Source organism: Haliaeetus leucocephalus, unplaced genomic scaffold, assembly GCF_000737465.1.
Source record: "Haliaeetus leucocephalus isolate CR32 unplaced genomic scaffold, Haliaeetus_leucocephalus-4.0 Scaffold932, whole genome shotgun sequence".
Taxonomy (NCBI): Eukaryota; Metazoa; Chordata; class Aves; order Accipitriformes; family Accipitridae; genus Haliaeetus; species Haliaeetus leucocephalus.
This window is the reverse complement of record NW_010973368.1, coordinates 4,832,703-4,852,378: the sequence shown is the minus strand read 5'-3', so window position 1 is coordinate 4,852,378 and position 19,676 is coordinate 4,832,703. Positions and strand designations below refer to the sequence as shown.

The following is a 19,676-nucleotide window of genomic DNA, read 5'->3' as shown; positions in this document are numbered from 1 at the left end:
CGCGCGGCCTGAGGGGTGGGGGGGGGGGGGGGGGGAGGATATTTATAGGAGAGCTGCCTTATGCCTTTTATCCTCCTTCCTTCCCGTGTAGACTTGGCGTATGGGTCTGTGGTCACAATGAAGAACCTTCGGATGGCAGGGGGATACCTTCACTCCCACTGGCACCTCTACCCGGAGGGCATTGGGGCTCGCCAGCAGCAGGTTAGTGTGCTGCAGTAGTACTGCCTCTGACTACGATCATCAACTCACTCCCATTGCACTTAGCATTAGGGGCTGTTGTGAAAAGAGCTATGTATTTACTCAGCACCTGTAACCCTCTCAGTGCCACAGCTGTGCACTTGGCTTCAAGGTCTGAGTAAAAAGGATGTTTGAAGAGAGCCTGCCACATTGCATCAGAGGGGTGACTTAGAGTAACAAGTCTTCATTGTAGTAGCAAGACCACCCTCTATAGACGGAAGCCAAGAGGACTTAAAAATAATCTTCCATAATGAAAGTGCTGTTGTTTCTTCAAGGAAGGCTGTAAAACTTATGTTTGAACCAAATTACTTACAGGTTTCGTTGCTGTGTTTTAAAAGCACAGAATAGGACTGCTGTGTGTTGTTTTCACTCCTGCCACTGGCCTTTATGACCTTACATGGATTACTCTCCTTCTGTGCCTTGCTTTCCTCATCTGTCACCAAAGAATTTGTAAGGCTTTGCTCATTAAATTAGATATCTGTACATTTGTAAGCTAGCCATAATGAAAGTATCTGAACTAAGGGCTTCTGATTAAATGATTAAGTAATAAATCAAAGTAAAAATCAGAAATCATGTAACTATGGCTAATTAAGTAGTACAAAAATTAAATTAATTTCTTATTTTTGTCCATCATCATGCAGCTTCATAAATCTTTGCAGCTTCTGCAGCTTTCCCAGGATGTATTTTGCAGTTGTCTAAAAATTGTTCTGAGTTCCTTGAAAGAAAGTTGCCAGAGAAAAACAAGTGTTTGTTTTTTAACTCCTTTCAGTCTCTGTGGTGAGGAAGAAGTTTTCAGAAATTAAAACTTTGTCTCAATCTTCTTTTCCTGCTGTTCTTCCCAACTGGAAGTCCTAATACTCTCATGTGACATTGATGTTTATTACCATAGATGAAGATGTCATACCAAAACTGGCTCAAGGATAGGCAAAATTCAAGTACAGAGCATGCTTTATGACACTAAAAGCAGGGAAGGGGGATTTGGAGAGGACACTGATGGGAGTTTCCTTGAGGGTAAGTGGGAAAGGGTGGAGATTTCCCCCTCTGTGCTCCCTGTCCTGGAGGTAGGACAAGGGTAGGGTGCTGGGAGGTTTTGGGGGCTGTGGAAAGGGGAAAGGATTTTAGAACTTGGAGGAGATTTAGGGAGGAAAAGAAGGAGGTAGTGATCTCTCTGCCTCCTCCTTTCCCTCCTCTCCTGATGACATGACCTCAAGGTATGAGGTTCCACCTCCAGCTCTCCCTTTTTCTCCACCCTCAGACACTCCTGTATGTTCTGCCTCTCACCTACCTACTGGGCTGTCTGCTCCCACCTGAGTGGGAGGCACAGGTCTGGGACTGGGCAAGGGTCCCACCGAGCAGGGCTTGCTGCTGCCAGAAGAGGAGAGCGAGCAAAGTGGGTGCAGTTCCTCAAGCTGCTCGGGAAGGTTGCCCTTGGGAGCAGCACCTTGGGGCCAGATGGCCTCCCTGCCCATGGTAGCAGTAGGAGCAGTTACTCTGTGTGAGGCTGAGCAGGCCAGTAAGGATTAGCTGGGTAGCATGTGCGGCTTTAACAGTTGATCCCTGAATCCTTCTTACCTTGCCTGGATCTTTTGGCAGAAGTATTGTGGTTGTCACAGGCAACCTGTTGTCATAAATCTCTACCAGTGATGCCTGTCTGTAAAGCCAGTGCTGTTTCCATCTCCTGGTGCTGGTACTGGTCAGTGATTATTCAAAAAGTTAAGGTTTGGATATCCTGTTGTTGTAGAAGGAGCCTCTGAAGTAGGGTGGGAGGAGGTTAAACTGTACAGTTGGAGGCTGTTCCTCGTGATGTTTGTGAACTGCCATTAGGTTTAGTGCTTCTGAGTGGATGAGCTATACACTGAATAAAAGGTGTGATCTGGGTTAAGGAGTGGCCAGTAACTGACCTTCTAGGAGGCACTATCATAAAAGTCATCCCAGGGTTTCTTTGTTATTGGTGCATTCATTTGGGACTTCAATTTGCTGGCAAATGTGTGTGTGCTATCACCAGCTTTTTTCTTGTTTGGTAAAATAATTTATCCTGTGCTTTCAGGTCACTGCCTACTTACATAAAGATTCAAATAACCTCTGGATTATAAAGAAACATGATTCAGATACAGGTAACAAATACCAATAAAGTGCCTTTTATAACTGCTGCTTCAGTTTTTCACTTAAATATTGTGAGTTCCCTCCAGGGCAAAGTATCCTTCATGGGTATGGGTGGGAGAGCAGGAAGAAGAAGGGGAATCTGGCTCCAGGTTGATTAATGCTGTTTGTGTCTACTGTGTTTCTGGTTTTTCTCCAGATTGTACAGCTGAAGTAAATAAGCTTTTCTCAGCTGAAGGTTGCATTGACAACTTTTCAGCTAGGTAGGGCTGCAAATAACAAGAGAGGAAATTAATCTGAACTCAGTTAATATTTTGTGGAATCTGTTATTGTGGCTATGGGTCCTGGAGAAGTTGAGTCCTGGTATGTTCTGATACATTGTATTCAACTGATTTGCATGGATGCTTGCTTGGGACAAGATAAGAGTACTGAACGTGAGGATCTATGGTTTGTACATATATCTGTTGTTTTAGAATATCATCTAATGTAAGCTGAGGCATGTTTGGTCTGGCAGAGTTTCCTTTCTTCACCTGCAGCATGTGTATATAAAAATTAAGAAGAACTGTCTAAACAACAAGAAATGCAAATAACCTAGATATAACAAAATTATAATCAGTGTTGCAAGAGTAATTTTATAGTTCATGAAATAAAAAAATATATATATAGTTTTGGTGTTCAGTTAGCCTGACCAGGCATCCTCTTTATGTAAGAGCAGTATGAGCTGCTTGGAGCCATGTTCTTTGGTGTAGCCTTCAGGGCTGATCTTTAAACTAGAGCAGTGGTTTACACTAGCCTTAGAGTCGACACAAATTAGTTTGCCTTGTATTGTCTGCTTGAGGCATGAGCATTCCCAAGAAACTTTCTAAGAGCCTGAGATGTTTGTCAGTGCATTGATGTGATTAGTTTGCTTTCCTTCAGCAGATCTGTCAGCCCCCTCGAGCCCTGTGGAGTTTGTGAGGCACGGAGATATTATTCGTCTGGAACATAAAGAGTAAGGATGATTTATGGGATTCAAAGAGATTGTGTGATTGAATAGAACTGGTGGGAGATTTGTCCTGCTAGAGACTACATGGTTAGGCCAGCACAAGCAGGTTGTGTGTCAGAGGTGTCTGTATATCTGCATTTCCAGTGTGGGGTTTGTGGAGTTTTTCTTCTAGGGTTTGTTTTGAAGGGTGTCTGTTAAATGGGAAACTTTTAACAGAACCACACAACTTCATTAGAAATACCTACCTAAGCAGCAGAGGGATTTGTTCAGCTGTGTGAGGTGCAATATTAAGGGTAACTCTTCTGCAAAGAAACAATTTCAAAACTCTCATTCTTTTGCTTGTCCCTGCTCTCTTTGAGTTTTCTAGGCAAATAGAGTGTGGGGTTTTTTGTCAGTGTACTGCAGGTGTCCTGTTCCTATGTGTATAGGCAGTATCCACCGGTTGAAGTTCTCAACAACACCGAGATCACAGCAGTGAAACACTTTGAACAAAAATGTCAGCTGGTGCCTTCCCTCTCTGTAGGGCATGCCTGAGAAGAACCAGGGGAACCCTAGTGACTTGATATTTAATCTTCATCTAGTCTAATGTCACCATGCCACAGTGCTCTGTGCTGTCATGGCTTTGATTTCTTAACAGAAGCTCTAAACTTGTGAACCTGGAAATCATGTCATGTTGTATTCAGTATTGCGTGTTCACAAATAATTGCATAGTTTTCCAAAATGATTTTAAGATTTTGTCATGGTTTAACCCCAGCCAGCAACCAAGCACCACGCAGCCGCTCAGCCACTTGCCCCACAGTGGGATGGGGGGGGAATCAGAAGGGTAAAAGTGAGAAAACTCGGGGGTTGAGATAAAGACATTTTAATAGGTAAAGCAAAAGCCATGGGCGCAAGCAAAGCAAAACAAAGAATTCAATCACCACTTCCCATTGGCAGGCAGGTGTTCAGCCATCTCCAGGAAAGCAGGGGTCCATCACACGTTATGCTTGCTTAGGAAGACAAATGCCATCACTCTGAACGTCCCCCCCCTTCCTCCTTCTTCCCCCAGCTTTATATGCTGAGCATGACGTCATATGGTCTGAAATATCCCTTGGGGTCAGCTGTCCCGGCTATGTCCCCTCCCAACTTCTTGTGCGCCCCCAGCCTCCTTGCTGGTGGGGTAGGATGAGAGGCAGAAAAGGCCTTGACGCTGTGTAAGCACTGCTCAGCAGAAATGAAAATATCCCTGAATTATCAACACTGTTTTCAGCACAAATCCAAAACACAGCCCCATACTAGCTACTGTGAAGAAAATTAACTCTATTCCAGCCAAAACCAGCACAGATTTGAAAAAACAAACAAACAAACAAAACATTGAATTTGGGGTGTTACTATCAAATATATGATAATGAAGGCGATAAAATCTTGATTAGGCAACACTGATTAGGTCTTGACTAGGTTTCCAGAATGGGAGGTGAAACTGCAGTGCTGCAGCAAAGATCCAGCAGATGGCTCTCATCTCCTTGTGTATGAACCTTATGCAGTGTGGGCAGCCGGTTTCTGTGCAGATAAGGCTGGGCTGGATGCAGCTGTATTGTTGGTGGGGGTGGTTCATTTTCTGAGTGTTTTTATGAAGGACTGACCAGGATATGGCTAGGTTTTTCTGGTTGCCTCAGTTAGCAGTCCCTGCTGGGGCAGGAGGCTGTTTGTCTGCACCGTGTATAGCTGGTGCTGATGGGGGGTCAGTGATTACCACCTCAGTAAATCTGTGCCTGACTAAATGGTACAATCTTTCCCCTCAAAAGTGAAATTGATAATCAAGAGAGGTCAGAATATTGCTTCCTGCAAGAGCAGGACTGTCCCACCTTTACTCTTCATTTAAAAAAAACCCAAACCCAACAAAAACCCAAACCAAAACCAACAATGTTTTTTCTGCTTGGAGGTGGTGGATTGTAGCTTGAGGGTTGGATTTCTGCATGCCGTCCTCCTTTTCCAGCACTGCCCAGTGTGGCATAAGCTCAGAGTTGCATGGTGGGAAGTGGCAGTTACTCTCTGTGGCCCCCGTCGCTGTTAAGGCTGCATCCTGCCCTGCCCTTAGCTGGAATTCAGTGGTCAAAGTGCTGGCAGCTCTCTGAATGGCTCAAACGAAAGTTCATATCACAAATTTACTGAGACATAAAAACAAAACAAGGTCTGACTTTAAATTTCGTTTCAGAACTTCTAGAAATCTTCACAGTCACCAGCATGAGGCTCCCCTGACAAGGAAACATTTTCAGGTCACTGGCTATGGAATAGTAAGTGAATGGCAAGATAAAACAAAAGCTCCTTCTTTTGGGGAGAGTTCATACCATGCCAAGGGGATTTATTCTTGCTTTTTTAGTTTGTTAGCCAAGGTGATAGATGTACATCTACCATACTGGAGGAAAAACTGATCTGGTATGAAATAGCTTATCTCATATTTAAGGTCTATTTAATGTGAACACAGACAAGGAAATAATTTAAGCTTTTACTGCCAGTCTAGGTTTGGCAGCATTCAACTCCAGAAATGCCAAATTGAGCAACCTTGAAGTTGCTCTGACAAGTATTATTTTATGTATTTGGCCTTGTCACATAGACAAGTGCCTTTTTTTGACAGAACGATGACAGAATTTTGAATCATTAAAATGAAATCTGCTTTGAGGGCTGAATTTCCAAACGCAAGGGGCTGTTGCCTAAACCCTTTTGTGAAGCAGCCAAGTTACCCACGTTTAAAAAGTAACTCTGAGCCACAGTCAAGTATGAATTGGAAGCAAAAAAATTTAAGGTTGGCAAGATAAAAATGTATTTGAGTAGTTGCTCATGTCTAGAATCATCTCTTCCTGATGGGGAATCTCTTGTGTGAAGTCTGAACGAGAGTAGCCCGGGTTCCTTTGTTTTGCTTTGCCACCATTAGAGTTTCAGAAGTTCCTATCTGCAGTGCTTCAATCCTGTATGTCTTCTAGTTTTTTTGGTTTGGTGTTTTCTTGTTTGTTTGTTGTTTTTGTTTGGGTTGTTTGTGTGTGTGGTGGTGTCTTTTTCTAGTCCTATGGTATGTTTTCATGATAGAATGGAACAGGAGACTCCAATGATTTCTGGCGGATTGAAGTGGTGGGCAGAAAGACTGGGAAGCTCATCAAAGTCCTACGGAGTCAGGTCCGGCTAACCCATGTGGCCACAGGGTGTATATTGGGCTCTTCTGGAAAGACGCTGCCAAAATGGTAAATAGCTTGTAATCCCCCTCCACCCTTGCACAACCTTGAGCTGACATGTTTCTTTGTGCAATGGTACTTTTAAACTAAGCAATAACCACATTTCTTCCATTTATTTATCTTTAAAAGAATAAAAAAGTAACTAGCAGGTACTAAAAATATAACCAGAGGGGAAGATCTGGGTTAGGGTTATGCAGCCTGTTACAGTGAAGGTATACAGCTCTGAAAAATAATATCCCTTACTAAGAGATCCAGGAGTGGCATGGGCGTAGATTTTTGTCATCTGGTAAGTCCAGGAAGCGATGACAGACGTGTTCTTCAAGGCCCATTTTATTCTTGGGGTTCACAAAAATTGCTAGAAACTGGGGCAGTTCATGCTGTTCCTTACCATAATCCTCCAAATTTATTTTTATTTCATTAATTTATTTTGTGGTTGGAAGACCTTCTGCCATTTTTGCATGCAGTGTCTGAAGAGAAGGCAACAGTAACAAGCTGCTATTAGCAGGGGTTGTGATTTAATATGTCCTTGAATTATATATCTTCATCATTAAAATGAGGTGACATCCAGACTAATGCCACAAAGCTGTATCTACAAAGCTGTACTGTGTGGGATGCTAACATGGATCCTGAAGCAGCAGGCTGTGCACTCATGTTGCTTTTGTTTCCAGAGCAGCCTCCGTTACTGCTAGCTTAGGTTTCCCTTCACTGTGTTATGGTAAAAAGGGCTTCTAAGGAATCCTGTGGATGCTGAATCATAGTGAGTGCAGGCAGATACCTCTGGTGACTGCCTGCTCAGGAGTGCAAGTGCCAGTTAGACTTTACCAATAAAACTGGGCTCATGGGTAAATAATATGATTGGTTTTAAAAAAAACAAATCACCGCCTCTGTCAACAGCATTCAAGAAAGGGGCTATTTTCCCTGCCCCCCCAACACAAACTTACCCTGTGAATGAAGTTACTGCCACAAAATATTGATGGCATTGAGAGCTGAGAGGAAAAATACTTGTTAACTGCAAATAAGGATGGTTAGAGTATATTGGATTTTTTTTTTTTTAAGGAATTTAAAGGTGAGTAATCACTGTCCTTCCGAGAATTAAGTGTTGATTAATTAATGGAATTAATTAATTAGTGGAGTTAAGTCTGCTAAGTGGTGATTGGTAGAAAATTCCTTATTAATCTGTCACATTACTGCAGGGTCTGATGCACTTTCTCCCAAAGTGTTTGATGTGACCTGCTAGAAGTAGGGTGAAAGACTAAATGAACAGTTGGTGGCATCCTCTAAAGTAATTCTTTTGTTTCTGTAATGCAGTTGCTGTAGGCATAGATTGACTTAATTTAACGATGGTGATTTTCTTCTGGAGAGACTGTAAGGATTGACTTGAAGTAGTCTTTAGTTGTTGATGTGCATCATCTTCAAAAATCCCACTGCTTGTGTATGGACCTAGGTTTTTTTTAGTTTAGATGCCCAAAGTTAGAAATGTGGTTCAAATATTCAGTAGAATGTTGATGTTGGCTGTCTTGCAAATCTCTTTTGGTTTCTATGTGGTGCTTAGAGCATGTAAGAGTATGTAAGTATGCAGCTGCTGGGGTTGGGTGGTATAGTAAGTCTTATGAGAAAGTATAAAGCTAAATGGGGAAAAAATCAGACATGAACTGAAAGTACTGAGTCATCTTTTGTGGGGTGGTGGCTAACTGTTCTGCTGTTCCTCAGGGGTTGGGAACAAGTGGAAGTCACCTGCACACCATACCTGAAGGAGACTCCCAATTCCCTCTGGAACTTTGAAGATCATATTAACCCTAAGTGTAAGTCATTTATTTCCTTTTCCTTTGAGAGTGCATCTCGGCTTGCTGTTAAAGGAAGGGGTGAGCTATCAGATGGCAAGAATTCAGTGTTTGGAATTTGTGTGTTCTTTCCCAACTCAAGCACAACTTTGCTGAACTTGGGCCAGTTGTTCAGAGACGTATAGCCTTTTTCTACTTCACTGTTTGTACTTTAAGTTGGTGATAATGCTTCAAGTGTAGTGGAAGTATAAAGACTTTAAGGATTTTGAGATCTTCATGGGTAACAAAAGTGTGAAGTTTTATAGGCACTCCAGTACAGGCTGTTATTTTTGACATCATTGGTTTAATTGGGAATTACTGTCATCGATACGAGTATGTTGTATATACTTCAATGATTTTTTTAAAAGTTAGGATCCACCCTGTTCTGGTGTATTTTTTTCCCTTCTCTTACCAGGGGCATGCTAAATCATGACTTTGCAGTACCATCAAGAAATGAATAGAAGTGTGATAGAGAACTAAGTTTGCCAGTAATGACAGATGGGCCTTGCAGCCTCATCCAGGAGTTAGATATGTGTTACAGCCTCATTTGGCCTGAATTATTCGATATAATTTTCATCCCATGAATTGCAGATGACTTGGGCTGAGTTCTGAGTTATTAAAAAAACCTAGTGTTCATCCTTTCAGAGCGACTGTATGCAAACCAAAGGAGAGAAATCCTGGGCTGTTGACTTGATAGAGTTTCCTTGTCTGTTGTAATGCATTTTACATTCCCACACTCATGGCTCATTTACAGATAAACAGCAGCCTATGAACAATATGTCTCTAATTTCAGCTAGAAATACAAATCTGTTTATTTCATGGGCTTTTGTCTATTTCTCTTGCTCCTGGAAGTAAAGGAGGAAATCAGTACATCAGTTGTGAAATTCACTGGGGGATACTTTTGACTGCAAGCCTCTGTGTTTAGAATATGAATTAATTGCGTAGGAAATTTAAAAGAGGTGCTAGAAGCAGATTTGTCACAGGAGGAGAGAGTTTAGTTTATTATGAATGAGGCAAATAAAAGTAAACCATACAGACTTCTAATCTATTTTTCTCTCTTTTTCTAAAGTGCCCAATATCAGCCTGGATGTCTTGAAGCCCTCTTTTGCAGAAATTCTGCTAGAATCCCACATAGTTATGATCCGGGTAGGATATCATTAATTCTAGATTATAACTTTCTTCCTCCTTTCTCTTGCATCAAAAAGAAACAGCATCTTCTGAGATAATCTGGGTGATGGCTGCAAGCTAGGGCAGAATTTACATGCCCCAGCAACCTACTTGAATTTATACTTAGAAAAAGGGGTGGTCTTGCAGCTAAATCTTCGAAAGGTTTGGAAGCCTTGGGCTTGGTGCCTGGCTCTGCTGTTGGTGTGATCTAGCTACAGCCTAGTTACGTAATCCTTCCACTACTGAAATCTGGTTCTGGAAAGGAGAGTTGGAAATTTTCCCTACCCTGCTGGAAAGTTTTAAAGTTAAATTAGTATTTGTGAGGCAGCACAATAACTGTGGTCAGAGTTGGGAAAATTAGCTAAACAGGCACTTAGGAGAACAGCAAATGTTTGGATTGAAAATGGAAAACTTCTAATTTTTTTTTTTTTTTTTAATTCATTGAGGTGCTGTTTTCTGCTTTCCTCTTCCCTATTTCTCCCTGAATATAAAAAAAAAAAAAAAAAAAAGCTGGATTTAATATTTTCAAGATGGACTGCTCTTGTGGTCTTTCCCCATGATTGTTCTTTGTGCTCTTGGCCACAGCCCTTCTGCTTCCAGCTCCTCAACCCTTTGTCTGAAGAATGAGAAGTTACTATTTTGAGAAAGAGTCTAAGGTTTTATTTGCTACTGTTTGTAAAGCTCTTCTTAGATTCTTAAGAGAAAGAAGGTAGTCAAGCAAATCATTGTTAATGCTAAGCATTTCCATGGCAACCAGTGATAGTGCTGTCTCAGGTAAGGAAGTACCTGTGTGAGTTTCCATGGAAATAATCTTTCTGAGGCTTTTTTTCAGAGTGGAGGGAAACCTATCAGATTAGTCTCTTAATGAACAAAGGTCTTGCTTATGCAACATGTGTCCTCATTGACAGAAAAGGTGGAGAAGAGAAATGAGAGAATGCTGCCTCTAATGGTACCCAAAGAACATTTTCACTTGTACAGTAATATTAAAACATCCATTGTCCTCATTGTGGCCATCTCCAGAAGATGATGTGCTTATGTAGTCAGAAAACAGCTTTACTCAGGAAGAGTATTCATGTATGTTTGTGTACCCAGACATTTCTGGGCAGGCTTTGCAGCATAACTGCCTGCTCATTTAAATTTTATCTTGACTTATATGTAGGGAAACAGCGGCCTCAAACCAAAGGACAATGAAGTTACATCCAAACCTTGGCACTGGCCCATCAACTACCAGGTATATTGATCAATCCACCTTACTTCCTGTTTTCAAGTGCTTTTGCTGTGCTTCTTGAAGCATAGCACCTCTTAATGGCACTGAAGATGTTGTCAGCTTTGTTTTGTAGCACCTGAGCTGCATGGATGGGAATTTGTCTCACCTTTGACACTGTGCAAAATACAAACTGGACTGACGGAAACCCATTTACTCCCTTCTGCTCTGTTTCCTCAGGGCCTGCGTTTTTCTGGTGTCAATGAGACCGATTATCGAGTTTATTTGCTGGGAAACCCGGTAAGTCGGAGTGGGAGGTTCCAGGCCAATGTCTTTAGCAAATTTTAGCTTAGTCTTGTCTCTGCCAGTGATAATAATGCTCTTCCTCCTCCTCCTCCTCCTCCTTTTAGACTGTCTCTCTCATTGTACTCTTAAGCTTGCATGTAGCTTTTCATTTCCTCTCACATGCCTAAAGTCCCAAATCTTTCTTTTTCTCCTATGTAGGTGATTTGGTGGCTAAATCTGGTCACTATTGGGTTATATCTTCTGATAACAGTTTCCACTGCAGTGGCCCTGAAGAGAGGTGTCCAACTGACATCTGAACTGAAAGGTGAGGTCAGTCTTCCTATCCTGCCTGCGCTATAGAATCTCTATTATAACATCCTGGTTTCCTGATAAGGAAAGCTCATCTTGGGACTCCTGTATTTAAAAAAAAAAAAAAAAAAAAATCTTTTTTTACATTGCATTGAAACCTTGGGGATTGAACAAAATATGCTCAAGGCAGCTGTATGTATAAAACACTAAGCTATATAGTGCTTTGAAAGTGTAGCACTGAACGATGTGACTGTTAACAAAGGGTTCCGTACTGGAAATAATCACTTTTGTGAACAAATCTTGCTTTTTGCATGGCAGACCATTCCTGATGAGCCTTTAAGGCTTCATCAGAAATTCTGAAGTCAGCAAGGGCCCTGAGACACCTACTTAGCCAAAGAGAAGAGCTCTGGAAGTGACTCACAGGCAGAAGATGTGATCAGTGGCTCCTCAAAAGTCTTATGCTCCTTTGCTGGAGATTTCAGAGCTGCTCTGTGTATAAGCTGGCATCTTAAGGTGATCCAAAGATGAGTCTCAGTAGGCTTTTCTGCCTTGTTTTCTGGCAGGAGACAAGGGCATGGATTAGTCAGTAGCTCTCATGCCAGCTCTGCTTTGCAGGTGCTCACCCAGCCTACCATGGGAGTTGCATATGAACTGCTGAAGAGCCAAGATGCTGGCCACAGTTGCTCTCAGTTACATTGATTACTGCAGCTCACAAATGACCAGATGTATATCTGTTGGAAAGACTATAATTGATCTGGACATATCAGTAGGAGAAGGTGACAAAACCTGTGTCAGGGAAACCTTCCTGTTGCAGAGGTCTACTGGTCCCATGGTTTTTTAGCTTGTTCTGCTTAGCAGGCTTCCAAGTGTTTTTTCTAGTAGAGATACTTATCCCACACATGTTACTGATAATAGGCTTCCTTTTCATAAATGCCTTTTGCAGGCACCTTAAAATTGTATGGATGGCAGGACTTTGTGTGCCAAGAGTGGGAAACCACTGAGCTTCAGTTATCAAGTAATGTCTACAAGAAAAAGAGTGGGAGCTTCATATCTCAAATAGTTTACTAGTGAACAGAACAGATCTTCAACAAAAACACTGCAAGGTGCTACCTGTATTGGCTGTAAGGGAGACAGACCAGTTGGATTAATGCCCTGCTCTCAAGCTCTGCATGTGCTCTGTAGTATGCATGGCATTTTGAAATGAGAAATGTTTCCCAATATTTATGCAAAGCAAATGACAAATGCAAGAGATGCAATGGTCCTTTATTATGTCCAATGCCAAGGTTATAGAGCTTTTCACAAACCCTAATAAGTCATACTTTGACCATTCCAGTTTACATCAATGGTTGCTTCATTTTGTAGATCCCTTTGTGGGAAGTGAATTCTAAAATGTGATGTGAAACTATTCAATTACATAATAAGTTATTGGCTAAACTGCATGCGGACACCAGAGCTCTCAGTCCCTTCCCCTGGCTCTGAAAGCTAGGCAACATTTCTTTCCAGGAAAGGCTGGCAAAGTGATCATGTGGATGGCTTGTAGTCTGCTACAGAGAGAATAAAAACCATCAGAAACTGGAATGGCCTCATTAGTCTGATGTATGTCCTGAGAAACTGTAAGTTTGGTGTTAACATAGAGCATGGTCAACCTCCTGCCAGTCCCTTGAGACTTATGTCTTTGTATATCTTTTCTGATAACTGTTCTCCTGAAAAGTGTTTGTATGTTTATAAAGAATGCAGCTAGGCTGTTGCAGATGCTTGGAGCAATTTCAGACCAGTACATGACTTCCTGCAAAGATCATTCCTGTTGAGTTTACTTAATGTGATAAGGTTTGCAAATAGGAATGGTGGGTGAGTTTTTCCTCTGCTGAAGTCTGTTTATTTGTGTTCCAGAACTGTCCAGAGTCGTGCTACGTGGTGGAGGGCAGATCACGCTGGGCTGGCTCCTTCATTACCTCCCTTTTTTTATGATGGGACGAGTTCTCTACTTTCACCACTACTTTCCTGCCATGCTTTTTTCCAGCATGTTGACAGGTAAATACTAGAGTCTGAGAGAAGACAAGGCAGGGAAACCGGTGAAATTCTGTTAAATGGAATGTTTTCAGACTAAATATTTTTTTATAGATTTTCTGCTTGCTTGTGCAAAGTGCTTGAAAACATTGACAAATTCAAAATGTTTTTCACAAACCAGCTTGCAGTGCCAAATTGTCTTTTTTTGTTACCACCCTGAAGAGGCAGTCATGTCTAGTGCTTAGAGCATTTAAATTTAGAGATATGATTCCTATTCTCTGCTGCTTTGCTGTTCTTATATATGCTTTTACACAAGTTACTTCCCTTTGTTTGCTGCCCCCACTTTTCTGTCATGTCTGTTTATAATTCAGTCTTGGTAGTTTTTCCTGTGATTTTGTACCAGCTTAGTTAGCATCTGGGGCCCAGATTTCTCTTGCATTTATTCAAATGGAAAGGTCAGAAAAAAGAACCTTCTGCTGGTACAAAACAATCCTGATAGTTCTGAAGGTTACCAACGTAAATGAATTTTAAAATTGACAAGGTCTTCTGGTGTTAACAGAGCTTTGTCAGCCCAGGCTATGGCTGAAAATAGCAGCTCTGTTCTTTCACCTCTACATTGCTCCTGACTTTTACCTTGTCCTTCTCCTAGGAATCACCTGGGACACACTACTGAAGTTCTGTGCTGCGTTCTTGTCACCCAGCACTATAGCTAGAAAAGTATATGGAGGGGGGTTCCTGGCACTGGTTCTGCTCATCATGTACAGGTGAGTGCTGAAAGCTGAACTTTTCCTGAATGTGTGACAGTCACTGTCTCAATGGAAACCTTACTGCCTGTTAATTATCCTTAGCCTTTGCTTCTGCCTCTCTTTTCTCTGCTGAACTTGTCAGACATCATCAAGCCCAATCCTAAACCCTCACATTTGATTAGATTCAGCATCTATGTCCCAGTAATGCATTATAAAACATTTTTCCATTGCAGGGAATCTTTCTTTTATCCCAGCACTCAGTGTCAGCACTATTCTCCTCCAAACCTGCAGTTCAGTGGTTTCTGATTTTAGTCCCCATGCTAGAAGGTGCTAGATCCCTCAAATACAGGCAAATTCTTCATTGCTGTACATTTTCTCAGCTGGCTTTTCTCCAAAGCTGTTGCTTTCTAAGAGAAAATACCACCTGTGATAAAACTGTGTGCTATGTATATATTGTGTTCAGCAGAGATTAGAAGGTCCCCAGTGGAGCTTAGAGCAGCCCAAAACCAAAGGTCTCATAGGACATCTGTATGGACTAATCTGCAATGTTCTTGAGACAGAAAACTGTGCAGTCCCTGATGGGCAATTGGTTTCTTTCTACAGCTTCTACCTCTTCCATCCTCTGTCCTATGGGATGATAGGACCCATGGCCTCTGACCCTAGCAGCCCCATGGCAGGGCTCCGGTGGATGGACTCCTGGGAGTTCTAGAGCCAGCAAAGGGAGCCTGGGAACAGCGGATGAGAAGCACGAGATCTGCTGCATGTCAGGCTGATTCTGGTGCTTTGGAGTCATGTGACTGTAAAATGTTCTCTCTGGAGAACTCTGGGTATAGTAGCCCTGTTGCTTTGGCATTTGTTTGCACTGCCTGCATTGGAAGATGCAGAGGATGACCATGAGAAGGTCTTCTTAAAAAGACTCATGTCCTGAATCCTTAGGTTATATTCCTGGACAACTGGCTGCTTAAATCTCAATTCTTTCGAGCAACATATATCAGTCAAACAGCAGTGGCATTTCAGCAGTCAGACCAGTACAAGTTGGAGGCTGTGTGTAGTTGCATGTTCACATGTATGCACGTGTCTTCCTTCCTGTAATCTAAACACCGTTACAGTTTGAGAGCCAGACAGTGTCTGAGACATTAGGACTTTCATCATGATTAACAACCTTTCTTATGGTGAGGTTTTTGAAAGCTTCATATTGGCATCTGGGGACCTCCATTCTACCCTGCCCTGGCTGTCTGCATTTTTTTTATTCTGACCCTGAATTTTTACAGTGTGACTGAACAGGGTCTACTTGACATCTCCTGAGCCACTGTGCCTTGCCTGTCTCCCAAGCTCTCTGCAGACAGAGGAGATGGAGATTGTTTATCCCTGCATACTGCCTTGCTTCCTGGTCACCTTTAATAATTGATAAGAATCACCTAGCAGGCCTGTGCTCAGAGCCAGACTGTTCCAGCTCAGCACTTTGTAGCTTCTTTGCAGTTCTGTCTGAAACTGCTAAGGAAATTACAGTGGAAATAGCAGGTGATTTATTTTCTGCCCCAGTATGCTGTGAAGAGCAGCTTCTTGGGTGTGTACTACAGACTGAAATGATAGCTTGGAAATTTTACAGACAGCTATCATTCATCTTTTGATCCCAGCTATTCCAGTGCCAGTACCTGTGCTTTTAGGGGGAAGGCTTCATCTTAATGAATGTAGCATCTGCAAAACTGGCTGTCAGTGCCACGGTATCTGCTCACTGTATTCCAATATTGAGCAAGTTCCCTCTCATAGATAGCTGAACATCAAATTACTGTATTGAAGGAAATGTGAGGCCAGGCAAAAATTCTTTGTCTGTTAAGTGTCAAGAGCCATTGGATGTTGAATCTACCCCCTCCAAAAAAGCGGAATTCTATTTATCAGGTGCCTTTCTCCAGTGTTAGGTCTATTTTTGTAAATGTTCCTTTCATTCCATCTCGTACTCTTCACCCAAGTTAAATTTCATGTCACAGTTCAAGGTTGCTACCTTGTAGCATCCCACATGAATGACCCCAGCTGTGTTCCTGTCTCAAGAAGTAATATTTGCAAACTCTTTTGTGTATGTTTCAAGGAACTCAAGCCTTTCATTTCAGAGTTCTTGGTCTGCTTCTCAGCCTTGCATCAAAATTACAGTTACAAGGAGAGCAGCAGGTGAGTGTGTCTGTCTTTAAACATGAACCGTGCGTTCATTTCTCTTGCCAAACCTTGAATCCTAATGTATTTCCTACAACACAGAAGGGCTGCATTAGCATAGTTGTTCTGTGGGGGGGACTAAGACTTCAGTCAGACTTGCTTTCATTCCTCTCTAATAGAGATCCATAGCATTGTTCAGTAAGGCAGCTGCTTGCTATTGTTAAGGCTCTGGCTTAGTATGTCACATCTCTCTCTAGAAGTTGACTCCTACAGACACTAACTCAGATGGTATGGACCTATGCTTTTGATTCTAAAGGTTTTGAGTTAATCACCTGCTGGTAATGCATGGTGGGAAGTCATTGCACTAATTAGCTCCTGAGTTTGATGATTCTTTTCCACTTGCTATTGCAGGAAGTGCTCCCACCTGCATGAGCCAGGGGTTCGTGGAGGTGATATAATGCAAGAAGGATGAGGGAGAAGGCTGCAAACTTCTTCAGATCCTGCTTGATCTGACAGAAGCTGCAAATTGTTAACTGTTGGCAATGTGGCACACAGGCAGCGCAGTGTTGCCTTTGTAGCAATATGATTCAGCACCTTCTACTCTTGGTGAGATTATTGGCTTAATACCTTGCTATCCTGAATATGAGCTTTCCCTAAGGTAGTCCCATTGCCATGGGGAGGATTTGCCAGAAGAGCTGATAAAAGCCATGATTTAAAGTGCAGGGTTTTTTCCAGCACATACAATCACACACTTGCCCTTAACAACAAAAAAACCTAAGAAACTTGTGAGTGTTTTGGAATGACAGTTTCTAACACTCTTTATTCATCAAATTAAATCTGTGGGAAAGCAAAAATCAACTCGGTAACCTTGGTTACTTCAACTATTATGAAGAGGTCAGCTTTGTAGGAGCTGCCTGAGGAAGATGAACCAGTGTGTTCCTTGGCCAGGGTCCCTGTATCCTTTAGTACTAATAATTTTTAGGCTGAGGATTGGCAGCTGAGTTTGGGGATTGGCCAGCTGAAGGTGCAAATGTCATGCTCCCATCCCAGCTTCTGTTTCAATACAGGCAAAGGTTTATTTTTCTTTAGGACTGCCATTTCAGAAATCCTCTGAGAGCACTTGATTGGCATTGAGACTAATCTATTTCTTAGGCCTTTTATGCTGGTAAGGGGATGGAGGCATACAGTGAAAAAAATCTAGCTATTCCACAAGAGGGAGCAACCTCCAGCAGAATCTTTTTTTTTTTTTTTTTAATCTGGTGTTAAAAGTATTAAAAGTTCTACATTTGAAGACTAGAGGGCAGACATTTCCTCTGCACCCTCTGGACTCCAAGGGTTGGGTTTTCAAGTAAGCGTAAATTGATGTTGGTCTGTTTTCTTTCAGGAGAACAATACCGAAAAATTATTTTAGTTAGGATTTGGCCTTCAGTATTTGCCTCTCAAAACACAACCTGTCAGGCCATAGTTGGAACATGATAGTAACCAGTATTTTGTGAGGTCAATAAAAGACGATAATTGGGATTCCCTTGCTGACTCTGACTTAAAATGTCTGAGTGGTGCAGACATGAGGCAATGGGTGCAGGGTACTCTTTGCTTTCTGAATGGAATTTGGGCTGCTTCAGTTTTTCCATTTGTGCTTGTGGAATGAGTTCAGGTTCATTTTGAGGACTGCTTATTAGTCCTCTTCCCCAGTCATGTGGAAAATAGCTAACAGTGCTTTCTGACGCTGGAAGATGCTGTTCTCTGGTGCAGCTGCTCTCTTTGAGCTTTGCTCGACAGGGCTCCTTTTATCACTGGCAAAGTATTTCATCAAACTGTATCCGTGGATTCAAATCACAAAAAGCTGCAGGCTGCCATGTTCCCCGCTTCAAATTCCTTTTTATGTGTAAACTCTGTTTTCACCTCTGCAGTCTTTGGAGGATAGATAGAAGGCCTTTTGGCTCATCTAGCTTCGTCCTAGACTAGACAATCCATCCATCTTAAAAGGTTTGTGTTAACAGTCGCTTCAGGACTCTGATGCATGCACGCCTATTCCAGCAGCAGGGACTGGCCTATTTCCAGGAACTGGACTACTCATGCTATGAGACAGAAATGTGACTGAATGGAGATTCCTGTACCAAGGTTGCCCTTGGTCCAGGTAGAGGACTTTGTGTCATGCACTGCTTACCAGCATCGTTCACAGCCCTGTGGGTGGGAGACCCACCACCACTCTCTCATCTGCAGAGAGTTTTCTTTTTGCACCTTGACTGGAAGGGCTTATTGATGCACAAAGGGCATTGACAGGATCTACCTTCTTATATCTCCCTCCTTCCTCCTGCTTCTTCAAGTATGCCCAAAGTACAGGACATGCCTTTGCTTCTCCTCCAAATTTAAGGCTGTGCATCCCTTTCTTATGGGTGTCTGAACAAGGGGTAGGGCAGGACACCTCACAGTATCCTGAGTGGATGAATACCTGTCACATGCACTGAGAGCAAAACCAGAAACTTGTTATGGAAAAGTAAACTAATGTGTTATTTGACAGTTCCCTCCTGTCCCTCCTTTATCCATCTGAGCATTGTTTTTGAGGGACTTGAGAGTGAACCAGCTGTCAACATAGAAACACAGGCATTTACCTGAAATTCTCCATTGCCATGCTTAGCAGTTTCCGTTCCAGAGGCCGTGCCTTTTGTGACTTACATTCTGGGTTGGCACTCTGTGTGCAAATACCATTATAACACTGTTTCCTCCTCTCAGGATCCTGCTGGCAATGTGAAAATCTCCCTAGTGGTACCCTGTGCCTCCACCAGCTGGGAAATATAGGTAAGATTTTTTTTTTTCCCCCTTTACAGCGAGTGGCCCCACACATTAGCAAGTGTGTGTCATGCAAGCAAAAATGTGTGGACTGTTAAAACATCATAACGCTCTTTCCTGCTGGGAAAGGACGGCTGAGGGTAAGAACACCACCTCCATAGCACACTGCTCTCTTTGGGGGGCTGTGGGCTGCAAGCAGTCAGGACTGAGAATTGTCTCTGTCTTTTTTGAAGTGCTAAGACCTTGGTTGCATGGTTGGTTGTGAGTTGCTTTACTTTTTAAACTCCCTTATACTCTTTACTTGAATGTCAAGGGCTACAGTTTCACAAATAATATCGGAGGTAGGTGACATACTAGCACAGAAACCACTCCTGCTGAATTTGTAATTGGTCCTAAGACTGCCAAGTGAGTTTATTGTGTTTTACAAGAGATGCTGTTCAGAGCCGTCCTTGGAGAACTTGCCCCTGACTGAGCAAGAGTTTGGAGCAGCAGTGACAGGGATTCTTTTGTAATTCTGTCCTGTATTCTGAACCTTTCTTACTAATGCTGTGTGTATATGTGTGTGCGTGTGCATCTGTCCATGAACTGAATGTCTTCTAAGGTGTAATTACTGCACCATACGGTGTGGATGGGAGACTATTTCCTTGAGCTATAACTGTATTTTGTACAGGA

The 19,676-nt window shown here is 42.3% G+C and overlaps 1 protein-coding gene across 1 annotated transcript in view; it reads left to right on the top strand.

Annotated features, from left to right (window-relative positions):
• The window catches only part of POMT2 (protein-O-mannosyltransferase 2), a 27,185-nt gene extending 9,920 nt beyond the window's left edge, over window positions 1–17,265 (top strand). The window contains exons 8-20 of the mRNA XM_010583759.1: window positions 92–201; window positions 2,285–2,351; window positions 3,256–3,328; window positions 5,517–5,595; window positions 6,386–6,537; window positions 8,239–8,330; window positions 9,418–9,494; window positions 10,675–10,746; window positions 10,960–11,019; window positions 11,224–11,329; window positions 13,204–13,344; window positions 13,970–14,084; window positions 14,670–17,265. Coding sequence (XP_010582061.1) covers window positions 92–201; window positions 2,285–2,351; window positions 3,256–3,328; window positions 5,517–5,595; window positions 6,386–6,537; window positions 8,239–8,330; window positions 9,418–9,494; window positions 10,675–10,746; window positions 10,960–11,019; window positions 11,224–11,329; window positions 13,204–13,344; window positions 13,970–14,084; window positions 14,670–14,775 — 1,250 coding nt within the window. The 3' untranslated portion in view covers window positions 14,776–17,265. The remainder of the gene's footprint in view (window positions 1–91; window positions 202–2,284; window positions 2,352–3,255; window positions 3,329–5,516; window positions 5,596–6,385; window positions 6,538–8,238; window positions 8,331–9,417; window positions 9,495–10,674; window positions 10,747–10,959; window positions 11,020–11,223; window positions 11,330–13,203; window positions 13,345–13,969; window positions 14,085–14,669) is intronic.
• Window positions 17,266–19,676: the final 2,411 nt, after the last annotated feature.